Source organism: Telopea speciosissima, chromosome 8 (genome assembly GCF_018873765.1).
Source record: "Telopea speciosissima isolate NSW1024214 ecotype Mountain lineage chromosome 8, Tspe_v1, whole genome shotgun sequence".
Classification (NCBI taxonomy): Eukaryota; Viridiplantae; Streptophyta; class Magnoliopsida; order Proteales; family Proteaceae; genus Telopea; species Telopea speciosissima.
In genome coordinates, this window is record NC_057923.1 from 7760604 (window position 1) to 7786628 (window position 26025).

The following is a 26025-nucleotide window of genomic DNA, read 5'->3' on the forward strand; positions in this document are numbered from 1 at the left end:
TCATCTTCTTTTATCGCTGACCTTCCAAACTGAAGATCGACTTCTTGAAGCTCTTGAAATCCAAGTTCTTCCCTATAATCCATCCAGAAAAAAAAAGTTTCAGAAAGAAAAATAATCAAAATCAGAAAATTAGATGTAAAGAGGAAAGCCCCAACAAAATCCCAAAGAAGAAAAAGTTACCTTCTGGACATCTCTAGCAACTCCATAGCCACTGTAATACATCTGACCAACCAAGACCTGCATACCAGTATCCCCTGCCTTGGCTTCCTTGAACGCGTCTTGAAACCATCTCTTCACGCAATCAGAGACCACTTCCTTCAGCGGCACACGAATCTGTCCCTCACTATTCTCCATTTTCAATTTCAATTGCTTTGATTCGACAGATTTAGCTGTTTCCGGTGAAAAGTTAATATTTTTCGATATGGGTTTTGCCTTTTTAGGATTTTTAAGCTTATCTGATGTAAGCTTCGCAAATTCTTGTAACCTCGCTGCAGAAGGGAGTGATTTTCCCATAAAACAAAGGATGGCTATATATGATCTATTCGCTTTGTTAGGAATAACAGAAGAAGGTTTATCCTTCCAAGTTCCAACAAATGAAGGAAGAGATTTACTTGACATCCATTGTCTGTTCCATTAGGAGATTTGAAATCTGCCCAAATCCTAGGAGACTGTGAATCTGCCTTAGTAGGGTTTTAAAAGGAAGATCATTATACCGAACGGACAGACTTTAGAAAGAGAGAGTGGGGAAGAGAGACACTGAAAAAAGGATAAACTCAAAAGTAGATTGTGGTGGTGTTTGGTGATGGTGTTAATGATGGGTGGCGGTGGTGGTGGTGGTGGGTATGCAAAAGAAGAAGATGATGATTTGGAGAAGATGAGGGCATTTTGGGGTTTTTAGGAATAAATATTTAGGGGTAAAATAATCTTTTCAAATTAGGTTAGGATAATACATTAAATGAGGGCAATTAGGTCTTTTCATTTATAAAAATAAAACAAAAGATAAAATGGTCATTTTCAATTAGTTTAGGGCAACAAATAAGTGAGGGTAATTAATTCTTTTCAGATTTAAGAAAATGAAGCAAAGGGTAAAATGGTCAAAATTCTGGCATCTAACGGTGGTACTTAACGGATTAGACCTATCTGGCATTTGGGATGTAAAACAAAGGTGATACGTGGAATATTGAGGGGTGGTACGCGGAATATTGAACCACTTAGGGGGGTACGAGGAATATTGGGTGCATTCTAGGGAGATACGTGTACTTTACCCTAAAAAAAATGGCATAAATTGTGAGACCAACTCCCATCTTATTAATTATTATTAATATTTGATGTACTAATTATAAGTTTATATAGTTTTAAATTATTTTCAAAAGGATGTTTTTCACTCCAAAAAAAAAACAACAAAAAACGCGTTTAAAATGTTTTTTTTTTTTAGTGTTTATTTGCCGTATGATTGGGACCAATTTGAAAAACAACAAAACAGAAAAACAAAAATAATAAATTCAAAAAAAATAACCAAAATCAATCTAAAGACCAATGGTTATTAAACTCTTAAGAAAGACTGAAGATGAATGGGAAGGAACCCAAAATAATAATGAAGATGAAAGTAGAACAAACAAAGATTGAAGCTTAGAGAATGTAGTACCAATCCAAGATCGAATCAGAGTGTGAGAATCCTGTAGAAACGGATTTGAGTGGATTCAAGGTGGTTCCAACAATACCAATATTCTTATCATTGCATGCATTCTACGCATTTATGTTCCATCGCCATTTTTTGCATCCAAAAAACCAGTAAGTAGTAATAAGAAACTCAAAAGCAACAGGAGAATGAATGCTCGTCGTTTTGTCTTCTGTTCTATGTGATCTACACAGTGTAATGAGAAAAAGAAATAGAGAAAACTAAAGTGAAGTTAATCTGAAAGAGAGTATTGGTTTTCAGTTTTCATGTTTTGGAAGAAAAGGAACCCAAAATAATAATGAAGATGAAATGGAACAAATAAAGATTGCAGATTAGAGAATGTAGTACCAATCCAAGATCGAATCTGGGTGTGAGAATCCTGCAGAAATAGATTTGAGTGGATTCAAGGTGGTTCCAATACCAATATTCTTGTCATTCCATGTATTTATGTTCCATCTCCATTTTTTGAAGTTAAGAAACCAGTAATTAGCAATAAGAAACTCAAAGGCAACAGGAGAATGAATGCTCTTTGTTTTGTTTTCTCTTTTGAGCGATCTAGCCAGTGTAGTGAAAAAGAGAAATAGAGAAAAGTAAAGTGAAGTTAATCTAAGAGAGAGTATTGGTTTTCACTTTTCAGGTTTTGGAAGAAAGGGAACCATAAATAATAATGAAGATGAAAGGGAGTTAATAAAGATTGAAGATTAGAGAATGTAGTACCAATCCAAGATCGAATCCGGGTATGAGAATCCTGCAGAAACAGATTTGAGTGGATTCAAGGTGGTTCCAATACCAATATTCCTGTCATTGCTTGCATTCCATGCATTTATGTTTCATCTCCATTTTTTGCAACCAAGAAAACAATAAGTAGTAATAAGAACTCAAAAGCAACATGCAGGAGAATGAATGCTCTTTGTTTTGTCCTCTATTCTGTGTGATTTAGACAGTGTAGTAAGAAAAAAAAATAGGGAAAAGTAAAGTGAAGTTAACCTGAGAGAGAGTATTGGTTTTCACTTTTCAGGTTTTGGAAGAAAGGGAACCCAAAATAATAATGAAGATGAAAGCAGGAACTAATAAAGATTGAAGATTAGAGAATGTAGTACCAATCCAAGATTGAATCCGGGTGTGAGAATCTTGCAGAAACGGATTTGAGTGGATTCAAGGTGGTTCCAATACCAATATTCTTATCATTGCATGCATTCCATGCATTTATGTTCCATCGCCATTTTTTGCATCCAAGAAACCAGTAAGTAGTAATAAGAAACTCAAAAGCTACAGGAGAATGAATGCTCTTCGTTTTGTCCTCTGTCTATGTGACCTAGACAGTGTAGTGAAAAAGAGAAATAGAGAAAAGTAAAGTGAAGTTAATCTGAGAGAGAGTATTGGTTTTTCACTTTTCAGGTTTTGGAAGAAAAGGAACCCAAAATAATAATGAAGATGAAAGGGAACTAATAAAGATTGAAGATTAGAGAATGTAGTACCAATCCAATAGCGAATCCGGATGTGAGAATCCTGCAGAAACGGATTTGAGTGGATTCAAGGTGGTTCCAATACCAATATTCTTGTCATTGCTTGTATTCCATGCATTTATGTTCCATCGCCATTTTTTGCATCCAAGAAACCAGTAAGTAGTAATAAGAAACTCAAAAGCTACAGGAGAATGAATGCTCTTCGTTTTGTCCTCTGTCTATGTGACCTAGACAGTGTAGTGAAAAAGAGAAATAGAGAAAAGTAAAGTGAAGTTAATCTGAGAGAGAGTATTGGTTTTTCACTTTTCAGGTTTTGGAAGAAAAGGAACCCAAAATAATAATGAAGATGAAAGGGAACTAATAAAGATTGAAGATTAGAGAATGTAGTACCAATCCAATAGCGAATCCGGATGTGAGAATCCTGCAGAAACGGATTTGAGTGGATTCAAGGTGGTTCCAATACCAATATTCTTGTCATTGCTTGTATTCCATGCATTTATGTTCCATCTCCATTTTTTGCAGCCAAGAAACCAATAAGTAGTAATAAGAACTCAGAAGCAACAGGAGAATGAATGCCCTTCGTTTTGTCCTCTATTCTATGTGATCTAGACAGTGTAGTGAGAAAGAGAAATAGGGAAAAGCAACGTGAAGTTAATCTGAGAGAGAGAATTGGTTTTCACTTTTCAGGTTTCGGAAGAAAGGGAACCCAAAATAATAATGAAGATGCAAGCAGAAACTAATAAAGATTGAAGATTAGAGAATGTAGTACCAATCTAAGATCGAATCCGGGTGTGAGAATCCTGCAGAAACAAATTTGAGTGGATTCAAGGTGGTTCCAATACAAATATTTCTGCCATTGCTTGCATTTCATGCATTTATGTTTTATCTCCATTTTTTGCAGCCATAAAACCAGTAAGTAGTAATAAGAAACTCAAAAGCAACAGCAGAGTGAATGCTCTTCGTTTTGTCTTCTGTTCTGTGTGATCTAGACAGTGTAGTGAGAAAGAGAAATAGGGACAGATAAAGTGAAATTAATCTGAGAGAAAGTATTGGCTTTCACTTTTTCAGGTTTTAGAAGAAAGGGAGCCCAAAATAATATTGAAGATGAAAGGGAACTAATAAATATTGAAGATTAGAGAATGTAGTACCAATCCAAGATCGAACCCGGGTGTGAGAATCCTGTAGAAACGGATTTGAGTGGATTCAAGGTGGTTCCAATACCAATATTCTTGCCATTGCTTGCATTCCATGCATTTATGTTCCATCTCCATTTTTTTCAGCCAAGAAACTAGTAAGTAGTAATAAGAAACTCAAAAGCAACAGGAGAATGAATGCTCCTTGTTTTATCTTCTGTTCTGTGTGATCTAGACAGTGTAGTGAGAAAGAGAAATAGAGAAAAGTAAAGTGAAGTTAATCTGAGAGAGAGTATTGGTTTTCACTTTTCAGGTTTTTGGAGGACAACTCATTGTGAATTTGTCAGGTAATCTAAGAGTAGAAGAAAAAGAGTATTGGTTAGGATTGCTTGCAGAGACAGAAGATACAGAGAGACTATTTTTGGGATTATGGAAGGAAAACTAGAGAGGCAGACATGTCTTTGCATTTTTTGAATGAATAGGATATATATAAATCTTTAACATTGATTAGATTAGAGAGATAAATTTTCACGAAATCTCATTAAAGAAAGTTATAAATATCTCAATGTGGTATAGAAATAAAAGCCTCAACTCATCGCAGATTCTGAGAAAGAGAAAGGAAGAGATATAATGAGTGATATGACGTTTGATATGACAGATGTCTCTCATACCATAAATGAACCAGATTCTCTCTCTTTCTATAGCTGGATTGGATCAGTATCGGGATAGGTCTCGGCCGATACCGATCCAATCCGGCCAAAATCGGTCGATCCAATCCGATACCTCAAAGCATGATATTCATATCTGCTCAAAAACACTTTAAAGAAAGGATGAATACCAATATTCTCTAATCTTCAATCTTTAAAGTGTTTCTGAGCAGGTATGAATATCATGGTTTGAGGTAACGGATCAGCCAATTTTGGCCGGATTGGATCGGTATTGGCCGAGATCGATCCCGATACTGATCCGATCTAGCTATAGAAAAGAGAGAATCTGGTTCATTTATGGTGTTAGAGACATCCATCATATCAAACGTCATATCACTCATTATATCTCTCCTCCTTTCTCGTTCTCGGAATCTACAATGAGTTGAGGCTTCTATTTCTATACCACATTGAGATATTTATAACTTTCATTAATGAGATTTCGTGAAAATTTATCTCTCTAATCTAATCAATGTTAAAGATTTATACATATCCTATTCATTCAAAAAATGCAACGACATGTTTGCCTCTCTAGTTTCCTTTCCATAATCTCAAAAATTGTCTCTCTGTATCTTCTGTCTCTACAGGAAATCCTATCCAATACTCTTTTTCTTCTACTCTTAGACTACCTGACAGATTCACAATGAGTTATCCTCCAAAAACCTGAAAAGTGAAAACCAATACTCTCTCTCAGATTAACTTCACTTTACTTTTCTCTATTTCTCTTTCTCACTACACTGTCTAGATCACACTGAACAGAAAACAAAAAGAAGAGCATTCATTCTCCTGTTGCTTTTGAGTTTCTTATTACTACTTACTGGTTTCTTGGCTGCAAAAAATGGAGATGGAACATAAATGCATGGAATGCAAGCAATGGCAAGAATATTGGTATTGGAACCATCTTGAATCCACTCAAATCCGTTTCTGCAGGATTCTCACACCTGAATTCGATCTTGGATTGGTACTACATTCTCTAATCTTCAATCTTTATTAGTTCCTACTTTGATCTTCATTATTATTTTGGGTTCCCTTTCTTCCAAGATCATCAGAAGAAAGGATGAATACCAATATTCTCAAACGATTGAAGATTAGAGAATGTTTCATCTTTATTCTCTAATCTTCAATCTTTATTAGTTCCTGCTTTTCACCCGGATTCGATCTTGGATTGGTACTACATTCTCATTGATGCAACTTTTTCGTATTCTACCCTAAATTCTTAAGAGTTAGTGAGTGAAACAAGATCAAATAATTTTAGTACTTTACCATAACTATGTGTAATTTTCCATGTTTAACCAAACACTGCCTTGTGTTTTTGCTTTATTTTCTTTTGGGGTGATTTGGGTCCTCAAGGCAAGGGAATGTGTGAATGAGGTTTAGGAGAATCGGAGCTCCTCTCCTGCGAGGCCAGCCCCGAAGGAGTGCCCAGTGAGGGATTCAACAACGTTGGGCTGCTAGACGTGCGGGGATGTGAATCTATGTGGGGCCTGGCGTGTCCAGAAGCACAACACCATTGGCTGTCTCACTAGGCACTCCCTGGGCTTTGGGCTCGCAAGAGAGGAGCCGAATCCGGTTTAGGACTGGAGATTGGCCCAACTCACTTTAGATCCATTTTAGTCTGCTCCAAAATTCGCCATGCTTGGATCTAGGTTAAAGTAGTCTCGGAGGGGCTGGACTGGTTGACCTTTGCCATGCACATGACAGATTTAACTGACAAGTCAAGCACACCAGAAAGAAGTTTGAAGTGCGGTCCTACCTTGGGTCATAATCTCGGGATCAGATCGATCAATTTGCTCAGATTGGATTGGTATCGGCTGAGGCCACATATCGATCCAATGGTATCACTCAAAGATAAAAAGTAATAAAAAAATAATTTTTATTAAAAAAAAAAAAAAAGGGCAATTCCATCTGATCCGGATTGGTATCAAATCGGTATTGACCGATCCCAATCCGATTTTCGATACCTTAAACCATAGTCCTACCATGAAATCTCAAATCCCTTTGTGTGAACATATGGTGTAATTTATATGTCGCTTTGAGTTCATGTCATTGTATGGGATGAGGCAAAATACCAATCCAAAGTGGAAAAAATATATATACTCCTACAAATTGTAATCAGAAACCCTAATAAGGGTATCCCTTCCAAAATCAACACTTCATGGAGTTCCATCTTAGGGTGATCGTCGGGTATCGGGTTGATATGTACCATTTTGATTGGGTTCATGATTTATTTTTTGGCTGATACACCTGAACCATATCGCAATTGTATCGGTATCAAGCTCTGGTGATATCGATATGTATTGACCGATACGACAATACCAATACCTAGAACCATGGTTATTTTTTGAGACCATTCAAAAAAAACCCATATGGTCATCTATGTATTTATTTATCCACTTAAATGGAGCAAAGCACAAAACATAATATCAAGTGGGTAAACCCCAATTACTAGATGGGAAGAAGACACGATGTAGATGGGCCTTAAATGTGGCTTAAATGGGCCTTCTTATCCTACTAAAGCCATCAAGAACCTTTAAGGCTTTAAGCCTTTAACTATGTTTTTTTTTCTTTTGGGAGCAGGTAGCAGAGGGTGAAGACAGGTTTTGGATACCCTTTGGACTGTTCCTCTTTTCTGAGGCAACCCATTGATCAGGGAGTTGTGTTGTTACCCAATATAATGGGCCTACAGAACAATGTTGGGCTTTGGGCCACCATTTTCATCTTTGAAGAATAAGAGTCATAAGACTTGGGTTTGGGTGGCTTAAAAAAAAAGCCCAATCCGACACTACAAGTCTACAATGTCATGTCAAAAGCTCAAGACTGGCCTCATCTGAGATGCTTTTCAAGCCCAAGCCGGGAGCCACAATTTGGTCTCCATTGGTTTAGAAGATCAAATTTAGACTGCGTTTGATAAGCATTCTTGGAATGTATTCTAGGTCAATTTCGCTTTCTCAAATAATAAAAACAATTATTTTTATCATTTGAGAATGCAAAATCGACCTAGAATGCATACCAAACACAGCCTTACACTACAAAATGTAATACCAATATACCTAGTTTTTTATTTCATTCTTTTGTTTGAGCCCTCTCTCGGCTTGCCTTGCAAAAGGCTGTGGAGATTGGACAGTACTCTTCTCATCTATCATTGTGATGTAATGTACCACATAAAAGGGTTAATTAGTACAAATATCATTATTTCCAACAATTTGTCGATTCATAAACTAGTTAGGGATTTGTGAACCCTAGGATGATGCAAGAAAAATGCTATTATACTGATTGACGAGAATTGACGAATCCCAATTAAATAACCGTGTCGATCTATCACGCTGTTTTGAACGTCCTTCAATAGGCGCATCCTTTGTTGCCATAGAGTGAAAATGGCTAAGCTCGAATTCCAAAGGAAGCAAATCAAATAGAGGAGGAAGCATGCAAGTAACAGATAGTTGCGTCCTAATGTAGCGCAAAAAGACCAACATTGTTGATGAAAGCAAGTCTTGAAGACCAGAAATAAACGTCCAGTAGTCCCCAGCTAGATGTTGCTATGATGGCTCAACAAGGGGGAACCCAGGACCTGCCGGGGGCAGCGGAAGATTGAGAAATCGCATACGGGGTTTCCTTAGGGTTAGGAGATTTCAGTTAGCTTTTGGCCTACAAATAAGCTGCAATGCACATCTTGCTTTCGTACTCCAAGTATGTGAAGAGCCCTCTCGACCACCAGTTGCTTTTTATCAGCATGCTATGATCTCTCACCCTTTTGGTAAGAGATTTGTCCAGAACTCTTGGAAGTTTTTATTTGAATCTCAAAAATATATTATTTTCATTGGATATTCCGAGATTGCTAGGCCCTTTCAACCTCACATTGTGAATTGTGCTGTTGTGGATGATCCTAATTCAGGACCTCTACATGGTGGAAAGCAAGAAGAATGAGGAAAATCGCAGGTTACAATGGCGATGCAGGAGTTAAGTTGCATTCTTGCAACGACATTGATTGGAGAGAGAGACACTCATTTTTGGGGGGTATCGGTTGAACCAGACCGATCCAACCGATAATCGACCGGACCCAATTCGGATCCCGATACTGCATTTTATAACCTTGCATCTAAGACAATAAGGTGAGCCTATATGCTCATATCATTTTGGGCCCAAGTCTTGCTGTTTGGACTCTTGAAGATGCTCACAACCTACTTAGACCAGTAAAATTTTTTTTATGAAGAGAGAAATGGGGGGTTTGTTTGAGGAGACCAGAATAGTTTAATGCTAAAGGTGAAGCTTTACCAACTCCCTTGCTTTCGAAATTTCTCAAAGATTCACCCAACAAACATTCTAATTCCATTAGTTAGTTATGGATGATCCAAAGCAGATCACAGGAGATATAGATGGCTGAGATCTCTTCTCATCCAAGACAAAAAAGTGAACGTGAGGAAAGAGTAACGGTCCTGCTTTGATTTGGCAAAAATGTCAGATTGTAAAAGCAAATTCCACACCACACTTATCCTTCCACTTTTGACCAATTCTAGCAAAAATTCCATTCTTTGCCCACTGTTACTAACTCTTGATTTCATTTACTTCCCCTGCAATTCACATCTTTATTCGGTTCTTCCTTTCTTCCTTACTCTGATAAAAGAAAATTGAAGGAGAACAAGTTTTCACTTACTAGCCTTTTAGTCGAGTAAAGGGTTAAGGACAATTTCGACAATTGACCTTCATACAGGAGGTGGTGGGGCCTGATGGCTAAAGTCTGCCAGACCTCCATATACCCCCAAATGTAAATTTTTCTCAGACTAAAAGACTTAAGTACCCCTATTACTTGCCCTTCTTAAAAATTAGCAACAAAAGACTTATATAATCCCAAATTCTATTCTGGAGTCTACTGGTAAAGTCCAAACATTGATAGGCCGGTCATATAGAATCCTAGATCTCTGTCTCTCTTTTTTTTTTTTTTTTTTTTTTAAGAATTTTAATTTCCTCAAAATAGAAAAGAAGTAGATGGGTATCAAAATAAAAGGACACCAAAGAACAAAATTGAAAAGAGCTACTTGACCTAAGGTGGAAAAATATAACTTTAACTTTCATTACATTAGTAGGGAGAGGGTTTCTGTGAGCAAATGGTTCGACGAATGGTTTCATAAATAAAGGGTAGAGAGGTCATTTTATGTCAGAAGAGAGAGATTGAGAGAGGGTACTTAGCATACCCTCCGCCGCTTCACATGATTTTGTGCAGCAGTAAATGTGACTGTCAAAATAAAAAAGCATGTCATGCAGATAATGAACCCATAAATGCTTAGGCATATTTTTCAACCAAGCATGAAGAGAACATTGCTTCACATATGAGGTCAGTATGGATGGCAAACCAGATATAGCATCAACTTCTACCAAAAATAAATAAAATAAGATACAGCATCAACTCTACTAATTTCAACACCTCCCTAGAAATTTTTTTTTCCCTGGGGGGGGGGGGGGGATGTGGGGTGGAATCCAGATCAGCTATCCACATGGGGACGGGTGGGGACAAATCTGACCCCTCCATGGGGCGTGGGTCCCACACTCTAGAGGCGGGTCCCACACCCCCATGGAGGGTTCAGATCTATCCCCACCCGTCCCCATGTGGGTAGCAGATCTGAACTCTCTGGCGTGGGGGGGCATTTTTCCCTTGAGATACCTTAAAAAAAGGTCACAACAACCAAGGTCATTATAGGTACTAGGTACTAGAGAACTGTTCTGAAGGCATTTACTTTGTTAAGAAAGATTCTCTGACAGTCATGTCTTTTCCTTCAACAAGCCAACAATCCCATCTAGGGAACGTATAAGAGTTTAGAAAACCAACAATTCATATATAAGAAACAACACAGAAAATCCCCAGCCTGTATTAGCTCTCCTCCTTAACAGCAGGTGGATATGATTTCCCTGGCTGATGTTTACCATGTCTTGGAAGCAACAATCCCCTTGTATGTTGCCATGATCTTAGCCTACATGTCTGTAAAATGGTGGAAACTCTTCACCTTGGAACAGTGTTCAGGCATTAACAAGTTTGTGGCAAAATTTTCCATCCCACTTTTGTCTTTCCATGTGATCTCAACCACAAATCCTTACCAGATGAACCTGAAACTCATGCTCTCAGACTCCCTCCAAAAACTACTTGCTCTTCTTCTTTTAGCACTCTTCACCAAACTTAGCTCTAGAGGAAACTTAGATTGGGTTATAACTGGTCTCTCTTTGTCAACACTTCCAAACACTTTGATCCTGGGAATTCCACTACTGAAAGCTATGTATGGTCATGAAGCAACTGCACTTCTCTCACAGATAGTTGTCTTACAAAGCTTAATTTGGTATAATTTACTGCTGTTTCTCTATGAGTTCAGGGCTGCTGGAGCAGTCTCTGTGACTCCCTCACTAGAAGCCACTGGTAGGTGCTCATGGTTGACATTTCACTGAAGCATATCTGTTCTGAATATTAAATAGTCAATTAGATAGCTACATTTTGAAGAACCAAAAAGCCCCAGCCTTCCAGCCCCACCTCCAAACTATCTTCTGAGCATTTCCTAGCTGGAGCTCTCTCTATCATTATTTGACAGTATGATGGTAATCTGACTTGGATGAATTTTGTAATAAGAAATCTCCGTGGTGGGACCCTGCATATGGTGGGTCCCAACCCAAATTCACGTGAGTATATTACCACATGTATCAATATATTTGTTGGATCTTAAGAGTTACAAGGGTGTTCAAAATTTGAATTGTATGTTACATCTTAATCCAACAAGTCTGCTCAAATTTGAATTGTATTTTTAGCTTAATCCAACAACCATATATTTGCTCTAAGACATTATCATCACATTACTATATTAGAATGTTCAACTTCTTGGGGCTAAACTGTTAGCATATTCATGAACAGATGAGCTTATAACATTTGCTTGCATTTAGTTATAAACTTCAATATATGAGAATTATGATATTATGAAAACTACACCAATTGGATTTCTTGTTTGCTTTAGAGTAATTAAATTTGAGCTAAATTATTGGTTTTTTTTTATGCTTTAAGGGCAATCAGTGGCCCCACAGGGAGCACAACTGAAAGAGGGGGAGGAAACAAGAGCCACAACCACAAGAAAACTCAAAACCAAACAGATTCTCACGACAGTAGGGAGAAAGCTCATAAGCAATCCAAATACTTATGCAAGTTTGGTTGGTCTCATTTGGGCATTCATCGACTTTAGGTAAATTTCAAGGAAGAACACTTTGAGCACCTAGACATGTATATTGGAACCCACTAAGTATAGAGTCACTTGTTACAGATGGAGACCAGATCTGCCAGTGATCGTTAATAAATCAATATCAATATTGTCAGATGGAGGACTTGGCATGGCCATGTTCAGCATAGGTGCGAGTTGGGCATTATTAGCCACCTAGCCACCTATATTATGGGACGAAATCTTTTTAAGTCACAGATCCTACCTTCTAACCCTTCAATTTGTGGCACTTGATAGGTCTTTTCATGGCATCACAAACTAGAATAATAGCTTGTGGGACTTGGATGGCAGCCTTAGCCATGGGAACAAAATTTTTGGTTGGACCTGCTCTAATGGCAATCTCCTCCCTTGCTGTTGGACTGAGGAGTACATTGTTCAAGGTGGCAGTCTTGCAGGTGCATAAACACTATTAAACAGGTGTTAAGGTCTAATTTTATCTATTTATGTATCTGTCTAGTTTCAGGATGGGAGGCTAAATAAGTCTGATGCAATTGCAGGCAGCTCTTCCTCAAGGGATCGTTCCATTTGTGTTTGCAAAAGAGTACAATGTGCATCCAAGCATCCTGAGCACCGGGTAATCAATGTCCTTATGCATAAGAACATCTACTTCTTAGCATCAGGCTACCACAGGTCATGATATTTGCATTTGTTCTGGTTGCAGGGTAATCTTTGGCTTGCTTATTGCAATTCCAATAGCACTGGCCTACTATTCGCTGCTAGCATTGTAGTTCTCCCAAGCAATGGCAAAAGATTCCAAAACCAGGAAAAGCATAATAAAGGCTCAACATGAAATATGGGGGCCATATTTATTTTATACAACCTTCTTTGTATTTTTACAAGAAAAAAAAAAGGATAAGATAAATAAAGGCAAAGAAGTATCATTACAATTGTCATCATAATTTCTCTGTGAATAATAAAATAAAACCTTTCTCTGCACTTGGCACAAAGTCACGAGTAAAAGAACTAAGATATACTGATTGTTGATTTTACTTGCATCAACATCTAGGCAGTAGGATCATAATCCCAGGGTGCAAGTCAATTTAAAATCCTGCTCCTGCTTGGGAGCTATATTCCTATTGCTAACCATGGTCAGAACCCTTGTGGGATCAAAATTGTTCATAACATGAACAATATTGTGCTATATTAAGGTTCATATTATTACTTTGGCACATGGAGTTCCACCATGCATAACTTCTCACCTCAATGACCCATTTTTAAGGACACCATAGTGCAGTCGGGCATTTAAGATATTACCACCTACCTAGTACCTACCAATCTTGCAAGCTACTACACCTTGGCTCTCAAATAGGGTTCAAAGGTTAGTGACAACATTAATAGACATAAATTGATACTCTTAAAGTCTCAGCAGCAACAGTCAAAATTTTGTGATTCATGAGGAAACACAGAGCTTTACAAATTAGTGTTGCATGCCATCCTGGTCCTGAGAAAAACTAAACTGCCTACTTGAGAGGATAAACCACGAATGTCACAGTGTCAACACAAAGGGGATGTCCAAAAGACAATAAAAAGTGCATATGAATGAAATGAAAAAAAAGATATATATTTTTATGGACATAACATTTTATATTCACACAAATAAATCAATGACATTTCAGTCTTGCCAAATATTTACAAGCAAGAAGCAATGTATCATAAAAAGAACAAAGAAATTTGTATCAACTTCTGACTATCGAAGATCGAATGGTAATTACAGAAACCTTTCAACCTTGAAATCCTAAGTCATATTCCATTTCTTTTGTTTGAGACCAAAAATAAATTAGAAATTCAAGGGCACCAACTATGCAGACCTCTTATTGAACACGTGGTAGATGGTGGGTGAGTTTCCCTTTTCAGGCCTAGCCCAAACATGTTGCATGACTCCAAATATTCATTCTTCCAGCCCTCCCTCAGCTCTGCAGAATCTGTGTACCACTGCCTGAAAAATGTTCAACAAATTGTGGCATGAATGCATCGACAGAAGTGAGTGGACAAACTAATAAGTGAAATTTGCATGGAGATGACTCAAAATTGAGAATCCTCCAAAGTTTTACATTTTAAGGTATTCAGTTTATGACTTCAAGCGAACAGACAAACCATCAATCTATGAAACCAAAGAATGACGTGGTTAAGTCATTGAATATACTGGGTAGACCACTTCTTTATTTTTCCTTCATTTTATGGGATGGATACAAAAATAGTAAACAAGCATGAAAATCATGCTTGCTACATAATCACCCAATTCCTATCACACATTTCAAAGCATACCCACAACAGTTAAAGTGGAAAACGCATATTCATACACTAAATAGTCAGAATTGACTTCATATACAGTGAATACTCCACTAGATATGTCTGTTGACACTGAATAAAAGGAAAATAACCTCCATCTTAAAATGTATTTTGGTGTACACTTTATTCTAATAGCTTATCTTCAACAGGTAATAGTCTCTAAAGATTAGTTTTTTGAAGAATCCTTCGCCACCCCCTTTCTTTTTTCTTCTACGTATATTTCAAAATTAACTAATATAGTTCCATCAGACATAATGATAACCTCTACTAAGCACTAAGCAACAGTTATATTGAGGAATGGCAACAGGGCAGGTTACACGGGTGACCCTCTTCTCAATTGGGTTTTAGATTGATTTAATATAGTTACACCAGTAGAGCGTTTGGCTCAGATTTGGGTTTATCAAGGGCCTTCACAAAACACATATCTGGTTTCACAAATGGAAGCTTTATTCCCTCCCCACCCCCACCCCAAAAAACAACAAAAAAAAAAAAAAAAGTAGGATTGTTTTAGTGCGAATGAAAAGGATAGCAAGGCAAATTCCAAATAGGAAAACAAAGTAGAAAATAAGACATTATACATTATCTCCTCCCATTTCAATGTTGAGGGTAGAGAATTTGCCACCTTAAACTGTTTCCAACACTAACATCCATGCCAACAAGAAACAAAAGATGCAGCCATTCTGGCAATAATAATACTTATCCTCAAAAAACTCTAGTATATTTGTTCCATCACGCCCAGCACAAAGAAAATGGACCTGGGTTTCAAGAATTCTCACTTTTTATATGAAGTAGCAAAAAGAAGCTATATAATAAGGATATACAAGCTGTACATGTAAATCAACATATAAAACCTGCAACACAGGCAGGCCATCTACAATAACACAAAAATGACCTCACTTCAAAGAAAGAGCTATGGCCCTATATAATTCAACTTCTCTATCCACCCTTACTTTAGCCAACGCATCAGCTAAGGAATTCGCAGCCCCTGGTCTCCAAGAAAACAAGATGGCTCCCTAGAAGAATTCTGACATTTTTCTGCAAAAAGCTTAAGAAAATCAGCTGCAATTGGTCTTCTTAATTTATCAGTTTCTCATCTCCAATCTGTACTAGTTCTCATTATCCATGGAACAATGGCCTTGGTTATTTTATACTCCTTTTGATTTTATTTTCTCACATTCTTTTTAGGTTACTTTCACTATCTACTACACCACCCAAACCCAGTCTGTCTCTTGCCATTCCCAGGCCCACTTCAAGGCTTGGGTCAGGTTCAAGGTGAGTTTAGAATCAGTTGGATCAAAGTCCAATTGTTCCCATGACTAGATAGTAGAATATAAATTCAAGGAAATTCTTTTGGTAAAGAAAAGAAAGAATTTAAAAATTAATATTGTCCGGACAAGGTGCAATACAGACCTTTTGTTCAGAAATTCCAAAAAAAAAATTATAGAGAAATCAAATAGCTTTGATAACTAATATTTTAATTCCACCACAATTGTTACTTATTAGAGGGTCAGTTGTAGTCAAAAGCATTCAGCCATTCCAGCAATGTTGGCCTCTCCCTTGGCAAGAAATTACTCAATGATATTGAAGAATAAAATTTGTTCACATTTTTTATTTATTTTTTAAATTTTTTTATACTACACAATTTTGGGGGACATCTGTTTCACTACACACACACACTACATATATACACAACAAATATTTTAAAAAGAAAAAAGATGAAGAATGTAAAAAAGTCAACCCTAGGGGGATCAACAAAAGGAAGAACAGCAAACACAGATGCACAAACAATTCTTACAATCTTCTTCTTGAAAGGTAAAAGATGTTATCAGGAAAGCAAGAAACAAAACCCAAAAGCAAGGAGACCTTTATGTACTTGACAAAGAACAAGTGCATAAAGAAACCACAGGGCAATAAAATACATCCTCTCCAAGCCACTTGGAGTGATGTTTCTGAATGGTTTACCAAATGCCCTATTTTAGAAAGTGAATTATCAGTGTGGCCCCATAACCATTTTTTCTGTGCTGTTTACTGTTCAGGTCCAATTATGTTATTCTAGTAACCCATCAGCTATGGATGCATATTCACTACTACATAAAGTAAGAGTTTGCACTGTTATGAAGAAACTAAGCATAATAGATTCAGTAGCTGAAATGTTTTAACCTTAAAATATATTTCCCCACTTCGTTTTTCAACCATTAACCTTTCAACCCAATGACTTGAGACTAATCTTCTTCTATCATGTCTTGGGAGTTGGGACCCAGTCTATATAAACCAAGAACCTACCTGTAAACCGATCAAGCTCATCTTCAGGGATGGCAACCTTCATGTGGCCCAAATTCAACGATAGGTTCTAATCCAATGAACATGAGATATATGGCAAATCACGGCTGCCCCATACCCTCTATCCTATAGATCTTATAACTACTTCCATTGAAAAATCAGACCATTAAGTAGTCAGATATATGATGGGTATTAGGTATTTACCTGGTCAAAAGGCTAGAACAAGGTAGAAACCTCAGACTCAAACCCACAAAGTTACAGTTTTGTCAATGACAAGCACCACAGGTAGAAAAAGACTAAAGTGGTGCTCAGGTTGGCCTTAGATGGGTGACAGCCAGATGCTGCACAATCATCCAATGAAACAAAGAGTTTTATCTTGTTACCCTCCCTTACTTGCTCCTAAGTGGGTCCAGAGTGACAATTGATGAACTTAGAAGCTTTCATGGTAATCACTTGCAAGATAATATTAAGATGTAGACTTGGGGTACATGGTTCAAAATTATCTATCTTCTCTTGAATGATTTGAGGAGTATTTAGTTAGTATTTAGCAAATATGAGCTTGCTAATGACTCTCTTTGGCCCCATCGAATTGTTTTATAGTAATAAAAAAAAAACATTTTGAAAGTCAAATATCCAGGAAGAATCACTCCATAACATGTGATAAAATAGTTTTGTTCCAAGCTCCTGGAGGTATGCCATTTTTTAGTTTGATCCTGAGCCTGATCAGATTTAAAATCCAATTAGTAACAACATAAACAGAAAATTTGTAAATTTTAGGGGGAGGGGGGGGGGGGAGAAACACTTTATGAATCTGATAATAGATGATCTTGCATCACCACATTATTACTTGTCAGTTTATGTTTCTGGTAAGAATCTTTAACTTTTCAGGACACTTCAAAGGACAGGATTTGAGAAAACATGATAAAGCATGAATGGATGATATCAATAGTATGCTTATAGTCTTATCTTCTAGAATCCTTTTATTGTGTAGAGAGTTCAGAGGTAGTGTTGTCCCTTAAATGAGGCTGCATTAGGCATTTCACTATTTACAGACAGAAAATTAAGCATATGATCTATTAGGAGTAAATCTCCAGTGTGTGCAAAGGGAATCCAATGAACCACAAGTGTCTTAACTCAATATTGTATGATCCATACCCTGAAACTTCTATGAGAACCTCACTAACACATCGAATCTTCCCACTCGTAGAATCCATAGAATTCAGATGGTTCTCCTATTTTCTTGAATCTCATTCCTTGATTTCCTTACTTGCACTGAAAATTTTCCTCTAAAGAACCAACTTGATGGCCAGAGCTCCACAACTTTCTCACCTAATCCCTAACATCTCTACCCTGTAATTTTGAGAAAATATCTCCTTCCATATTAGCATCTAACTGCATCTTGGGAGGAAAATCATATTATAGTTGAATATGTCATCATCAAGGTAAAGTAATCATAAGAACTTCATTTACCAAAAGCAAAGAAAATATACCCCAGATGATAAATGTTTCATTTCTCATAAAGGCTAGTAAATGCCTTCACTTCTTTGAAAGGCGCTAGAATAGATGAACTTCTTATAATTTATACCAAAACTCTTAAATTCCAATGCGAAGCAAAATCTTAGTATTTTAGTCCCTTTCTCATACTCTCGTACTTTTCATTTTATGATTGTTCATCCTTGTTCTCAATACACTAAGCAAAAGCTGTCAACAAAGTTTCAAATCCCTTTCCAACTCACCCAGGTGAGTTCCCCCTCCCCCCAAGTACTAATTTAACTGGACCAGAGTAGTTCAGTTTCTAAATACCCATAGGGGAAGAGAACCCAAACCCAGTTTACTTTCATCGAATACATGTAAGCTTGTTTCTAAACCAATCGACTATGTTTTTTTCGCCCACCAGGTCCGTTGGTAGTCTTTCTGGGCCGGATAGAAGTAAGGCGCATTCTCTGCTTACCCCTTCCTCTGTCTTCAACCATACAGCCTTTTCCTCACTTTACGAGAGAGAGAGAACAAGAAACCAATCAAGTAATAGATATTTGTGTTGCTAATCATGCAAGAATACAAGTCAACCATGGTAAGAAGAGGGGTCGGAAGGGGGAAAAAAAGAAGACGAAGAAGAAAAAACGTGAGCTTTACTGTTACAGCTTCCAGATCTTTCAGATTTATAATTGAAACAAACTTTATATCTTCTTCGAACCCAAGTTTTACATATCATTCTCAAGCTCAGAAGATGCGTAACATTAAAAAAAACATAGAATTCTGTTCAGTTTGAGCAAACAACCAAACGATGTGTCGAAGATGGTTTCCTAGAGAATTAAGATTAGGATTAACATAAAAAGAACTATAGTATCGACCATCAGAGTTCAATACAAACTTGGAAACTGTTCTATTATGGAGTAATAAGAAAGCGAGACGTACTTGCAGACGAGAGAGCATTGGAGAAGATCGACGCAGTCAAGCTGAGAAAAGATGCGAGTGATGAGATCAGTGGGAGCGGTGAAAGCGGGTGACTGTGGTCTCACTTCAACTTCTTCTACCTTTTGAACTTTACTTTCGTTTTCAGTTACTAACCACTCTCCTCCTCCTCCGGCACCCATTTCGATTCCCACTCGCTCCCAACTCCCGAGTCTCTCTCCCTTCTCTCGCTAATTTGCTTTCTTCTTGTTCTCTTTTACCTACGTTACTACTTATTACTTTTTTCTTTTCTTTTTTTCCAATGAAAATAACATGTTACCGTAAAAGCCTTTTTAAGAAAAGAAAATTAGTGAAAGGTTTCTGAAATGGACAAGGGTGTTTTGGTAAATTAAGTACATACATACACATTACCTGTTACCTTCTCCATAGGCATGAGGCATCCACTTACCTATGAAAGAACAAATAGCCTATTGGGTGTTGATGATACTGGATCGTTCTCTGGATCGGTCAACTCGGTTGGATTGATCAATTCGATTCGATCCAAAACTAGTCTTCTTTTTTTTCAGTATTCTGATCGACATTTTGGGGATTTTGATCCAAGCCCGATCCAATAAAATTTGGATTTTGATAATTTTTTACCGATCCACGCTGATTTTGATTGATCCCAAATGCGATACTTAGATTATGAACCTCGAGTTGGACACAAGGTTAAAAATCCCAGTATCAGGATCCAGATTGGATCGGTCTTGACCCATTGGAATCGATCAGGTTCTATGAAGAATCAATCAAAATTTGTCCCAATAAACCCTAGTTTTCGTATACAGATTAGTTGATCTAGATCAATTAGGTAGGCCTCGACATATCGGAATCGATCCCAATAAGCCCTAACCTTAGTTTTCATATATGGATCAGCTGATCCAAAACAGTAATGAGGATTGGCCTCGGCCGGTTTCAATACGATTCCAATTTATAAAACAAAGATTTAGCATCACTCATTTAAAAAATTATGATATGACTTATTTGACCTAAATGGGTATGTATGAGAGTTTATTGACCAATATTTATAACTTATTGCACTTTGTATGTGAGTGGTACAAATGTAATTTGCATAAATGTGAGTGTCACATGTAGTTTTAAGTAAAAGGGTTTTGTTAACCTCGCAAAAACAATTTTCATGGTGACTCATTGCTCTATTCAAACAAATGGTAAATTATCGTCTCTATTTATTTATTTTATTTTTTTTGGTAAGCAATTATCGTCTCCATTTATCTGCCCTTCCATTTCTTCCATTTCATCTAATAGGGGGGGAGTGGACCCCACTCAGGCAGTGTGTTCGGGCAGGGGGTAGGGTGGTCATTTCTACCACCTCTATGAGATGAAATGAAAGAAATGGTGGGGCAGATAAATGGAGACGATAAAGATGCAAGAGATTCATAACATCTAAACATATAAGATAGATAGAAAGCCCAAGGTCCTCTACAAGACTACTAGGTATTGCATGGACATACATGGATGGCAATATAAGGATGGGGGGACACAAAATGGGTAGATATTTGAATTTTTTTTTTAATTTTTTGATAAAGGGAAATATTATTGAATCAAAAGGGCATGTAGATAAAGATATTTGATTGAATGAGTTGAGTTTTACATGTGATTAACTCATAAGATGTACGACTAATCCAATGGTCAATTGATCAAAACCAACTTGCGACATGCCTTCAAAAGATGAAACACCTTGAGAACCTCATCATGATGGATTGCCCAACAAACTTTATCGAAATTTTTTTGAATTGAAAAGCTTACATTAGGCTTTACCATTTTCAGTCCGTAAATATCATAAGGGAAAAGGAAATACACGCTGACCACAAAATTTTTTCCCTTTCTCCTCTCCCTTATATCCTCGTTATATATGTGGGCTCCCTAATCCCTTCACTCTCTTTATTAAAGATATTGTTTCGTAACCATGTAAGAGGTCAATATAAATAGACAACATGCAGATCCCTTTCTCATCTTAAAAAAAAGGTGCATAGCCCATAAAATAAAAATAAAATTAAAATTAAAAAAGACCAAGTTTTCTTTTAGCCATGATCAAGGGAGATGTTTAATGACCCTAAGATAGTGGCGGACCCTTTAGATGGGTGGAAGAGGATATCTCGCACAACTTGTTATAGTCTTCGTCCTATAGGAAAGAGATGTTTAATTATTTTTTTAGGGTGAAAAAAATGAGATGTTTAATGACCCTATATGGTAGCTGACCCCTTCAACCACCGGTGTAAGAAAACTTTCTTCTTACAAAAATATAGATTAGCCCGAAATGTGATATTTCCTCACCCCTTTATCTTTCAGTCAAAACATGCGAAAAAGAGAGAGTAAGAAACACGTTGCGGTTGTTCTCTTTCGATAAGCTTATTGGCGTCATGGGTTCATCAGATTTCTCGATCGAAATCTTCTCTTTATCGTCATTAGTTAGGTCAAGTGGATTGTTAGGTTAGAATAAAGATAGATATATAAAAAGGCTTATACCTCTCTATTCAATTACAGCTTCACAAGAATTCAATTTTCTATATAGAGCACCAAAAACGTCAATTCAGGACACCAGGTTTGTTATTTTCTTTATAGGAGTTATTCAGCCAGGGAGAGAACCCCTCTTATTACTCAAATGGGAGAAACAAAGACAGAAAATGAAGCTTCAAGCAAGGTGGAAAAGAAAAAGAAACATGAGAATGAAAAGACCAAAGAGGAGTTAGGAGAAGAGAAAACAAAAGACAAGAAAGATAAGAAGAAGAAGGACAAGAATGGTGATGAGGAAAACAAAGAAGGTGGTGATGGCAAAGACAAGGAGAAGAAAAAGAAGAACCCTGAAGATAAGAAGGATCTAACAAAGCTAAAGCAAAACCTGGAAAAGATAGATGTCAAGATGCAAGAATTGGTTGCAAAGAAAGAAGAGATCTTGAAACTTATCAAAGAAGCAGAACAAAATTCCGGCAATTCAACGGCGGCCACCGGGGCTGCTGCCGCTTCTGTGCTCAGTTCTTAACTTCTTTTCATTAGAGAATAGATTGGTCATAAGGGTAGTAGTTTATGATGTATCTGTCAATTTATTGCGAGTCAATTGATCCATACTGTATCGTTAGGAATAATCCTACATCGGAATAGAACTCATATCTCTCCATCTAATAATTTAAGCTTTTGGATTGGATACTTCAACATTTATTTAGTTGTTTATAAAAAAAGTTCTGAAATCTTAGAAGCCTTTATATGTGTTGTTTCTCTCCATCTAATAGTTTAAGTTCTTGGATTGGATACTTCAACATTTTACTTAGTTGTTTATGATATAATTTTTAAAAGAAAATTCTATTTTATTTTTAAATTTATGATTGTTTGCTAATTGTTGTTCCCATTGTTTGATGGGAATGAAAAATATTTTTATGGTGTATAAATTTGATTTTAACTGAAACCATCATAAAGTGATCAACATATATAAAAGTTGGATTGCAATTAATTGAATGGATGATCCCAACATGTACTAGATAGTTAAGAAATATTCAAATACAACTTCAAAATCTTCTAAACAATAGTACATACTCATATTAATTAGTTAAAAAAAAAAAACCATTTGATTAGGGTTGCATCTTATGTTTGGAGGTTTTGATGGGATTTAATGTGAAGGAACTTTGTTCATCCAGGCTAGCTAATTGATGCTTTTGTGACCTTGGAATTATCTTTTTTGGATAAAATATAGGGAGAAAGATTTGCACTAGTGTGTACGTCATTTTTCCCTAAAATATATATATATATTCTTTATTCCTAAAAAAATAAAAAATCATATGACGATGTAATGGTTCTTCTACGTACAATTCTTTATGATGAGATTTTGTCATTATCATTTATACATGTGACATATTGCATGTTATTGAGGTCCCAGAACTTGAACATTGTTCTAGTAAGTAGGGATTACTTCTCCAAATTTGAGTGATTCATTGACTAGAAATTTGATTGAACAAGTCTCGAGTCTCGACTAGTGAAGTCTTAGTCGTATTGTAGCATAAGATTGAGGATTGAGTCTTACGATCATCATGTATTGATTTGTATTCTCTTTCTACTATGAAAAAGAGATGTACGGTGTACCTAGTGCACGACGCTCCTGCCACTACAGGGTCTGAGGAAGGTCATAATGTTCTCTTTCCACTATAGTGATAGATTTCATTCATATCATGAGATCACGTCCCTTGTTGGTCACTTAAAGAAGAATACACTTGTTTTTTGCCACAAGACAACTAATTATAGAGTTTATACATTCAACAGTCAAAATTAGCACATCATAATTTGTGGTATAATTAGGTGTACCACCCACATATGGCATAACATTGGATGGATGGCGCAATTAGAAATACTCTATACCTTTCCCCCCCCCCCCCCAAAAAAAAAACAAAAGAAGAAAAAAAGCAAATCCAATAATTGCCAGCAAGAATAAAAAAACTACATTTTACTGGAATTGTGGCACTTTTTTTATTTGAAATTGGAGAAAGTTTTCTTCGTATCTAGGGTAAAAAAACACTCTTCATCCCACGAATCTACTATCGTAATTACTTGTCTCCCTATATGATGAAAGTCTAAAATGACCTTTCAATTATCCCAGAGTCCTATTTGAAGCTTTGATGGCCATTACTTGCAAAGATTTTTTTTCATCATGGGTGAAAAAAAACTTGGTCATATTATAATTCAAGTGATTCATCTATAAAGAGTGCTATCCATACAGAGTACTATTGAACAGGCCAAATTTCAGTCATCACTCTCATAGGGAAAAAAAAAAGGTAGGGCCCAATTTCTTTTTACTAATGATGAAGAGAGAATCCCTTCAACCTTGGGATCTAAGTTCAACCATCTGACTGGAGAGGAATATTATTGACCTCATAGAGTATAATCAAGATGGTTCATACAATAAGGGTGAAAAGTAATTACGACATACATCTTTTATAGAGTCTAATCAAAGGATCAAATGGGGAAGAAAGAAAATTTTTCAGCATAGGTAAGGGAAAACTTTAATCCAAAAACTGTATCAGTCGTTAGAGTCTAATGTGGTTTAAAGATGGTTCATGCCTATAAGCAACCAGAGTCCGGGTGAATTTAAAGGCTCGAAGTAGGTGGTCTAACCTGGTTCGCCCTTTCTCTCCCTGACTCCCTCTTAAGGGTGTCAAATCCTAGCCCTAACCGTTAAGACCGATAAAAAAACCCGAGACCAAATTAAACTGATCATCATTGGATTGGTTTTGGACTGGAATATGACGGGACCGGCTGAAAACTAGACCGCATCAGACCAATTGATAACAAACCAAAAATCAAACCGAATGAAACGGATAAAAAAATAATGAGTATAAGGTTATGAATAATTGAATCGATTTCAATATTAGTGAGCAAATTTATGGATATAAGGGAAATTGTTATAAATCAATGAGTATGAGATTATGAAAATAGGGAAGGGGAAATTGATTTGTAACAATGCTTGTTCCATTGATCTCCTTTTTAAGTGTGGGGCTAATGAAATATTTTAGGTAGTTGAAAAGAGAAAGGGAAGAAAATAGGTACAAACAGAATTCAACTTGTTTAAAAAAACCCGGTATCGAATCGAATCCAAATCGCTACCAACCCGTTATCATGGATTGAAACCGACACAAAATCAAACCAAATCGACACTGAAAAGCCCTTATTGATATGATTTTGGTTTCCCTAAAAGCCACACCGAGATCGAACAAAATCGGACCGAACCCGAACCAAACCAACCGATTGACACCCTTGGCCTCTCGTAAATCGTATGGCTCATCTACCCTCTTCAAAGTTCAAACCAATTGATATATTTTAGGGAAAATTACATGATTAGCTACTTTTGGGTTTTCTTTTACAACACTGTCCACTCTATGTTTGAATTAACAAAAATAAACAAAAACAAGTTAAGGTTTACAAAATTGGACAAAATAGTGTCTCTCCCTCCCACACTTACTTTTTTAGACATTTTTACCCCTATCATTGCCTTCTCGCCCAAGCATCCTCCGTTTCTTGCAATCCAACCCTTGTCCCAACTATCGCCATTCTTTGCTATCCCAAGTAACAGAGAGAAAAAAAAGAGATTTTTTAAGAGGGGACTGCCGAGGAAGGAAGGAGAGTCACTGTTTTGTAAAACTAAACTTGTTTTATTTAATTTTTTTAACTCAAAGATAGGGTAGATAGTTTTGTAAATGAAAACCCAAAAGTTGCTAATCATGTAATTTTACCTATATTTTATTGATGAGAAAAAGAACGTGAGGTGTCCGAGAAGCTACACTTGGAGCGAATAAACCCTTTCTAGGTGCCAGGTGCCACCACGCCAGTAAGACGAGAAGATCCACGAGATATTTTTCCCACGGTTTTAAACCACGATACCTCATTTTCTCATATCGTTCTCATACGACCAGACGTGGAATTTGCCAAAAAGTTGATGCTTTACACGTGGACCCTAAGTTAACAGATACCAATTTAATGGTGGAAACGACCCCTTAGTAAAGTATCTTTTTTTTTTCCGGCTCCCAACGGTATTCCGAGAAAAGTGTTTCGATAAATTGAATTTCTCCCGAAACTATGAAGTAGCGGACACCATTGCTGAACGTGTTTCTTTATTTCTCTCTCCTATTTATCTGCCCAGGTCCGTACGCTCTAGAATATAAATCGACGGCTGAAATAGGGCACCTCTTTCACTTTCTTCATCTGGACAGTCCAGATTTTCCTGAGAAACAGATACTGGCATACCCACTTCCTCTTCAGCCGAAGACCGATCAACATTAGGGTTTT

At 36.8% G+C, this 26025-nt stretch overlaps 3 protein-coding genes across 4 annotated transcripts; 1 reads left to right on the forward strand and 2 right to left on the reverse strand.

Moving 5' to 3' along the window:
- LOC122671250 lies at positions 1–708 on the reverse strand. Its single transcript, XM_043868376.1, has 2 exons — positions 181–708; positions 1–72 (listed from the first exon to the last, which is right to left on the reverse strand). The coding sequence occupies exons 1-2, from the start codon at positions 616–618 to the stop codon at positions 1–3; spliced, it is 510 nt and encodes a 169-aa protein (XP_043724311.1). The 5' UTR covers positions 619–708.
- A 9974-nt stretch (positions 709–10682) lies between these two features.
- LOC122670488 (probable auxin efflux carrier component 8) lies at positions 10683–13197 on the forward strand. Its single transcript, XM_043867383.1, has 6 exons — positions 10683–11381; positions 12015–12189; positions 12268–12353; positions 12460–12617; positions 12720–12796; positions 12884–13197. Exons 1-6 carry the CDS (start codon positions 10874–10876, stop codon positions 12948–12950), a joined length of 1071 nt encoding a protein of 356 aa, XP_043723318.1. The 5' UTR covers positions 10683–10873; the 3' UTR covers positions 12951–13197.
- Positions 11319–19386, reverse strand: LOC122670489. 2 transcript variants are annotated; one of them, XM_043867384.1, is made up of 3 exons: positions 19207–19386; positions 14031–14158; positions 11319–11422 (listed from the first exon to the last, which is right to left on the reverse strand). In XM_043867384.1, exons 1-3 carry the CDS (start codon positions 19383–19385, stop codon positions 11334–11336), a joined length of 396 nt encoding a protein of 131 aa, XP_043723319.1. In that variant the 5' UTR covers position 19386; the 3' UTR covers positions 11319–11333. The 2 variants fall into 2 exon arrangements, with proteins under 2 accessions (XP_043723319.1, XP_043723320.1); XM_043867385.1 differs by lacking the exon at positions 11319–11422 and adding an exon at positions 13593–13686.
- Positions 19387–26025: the final 6639 nt, after the last annotated feature.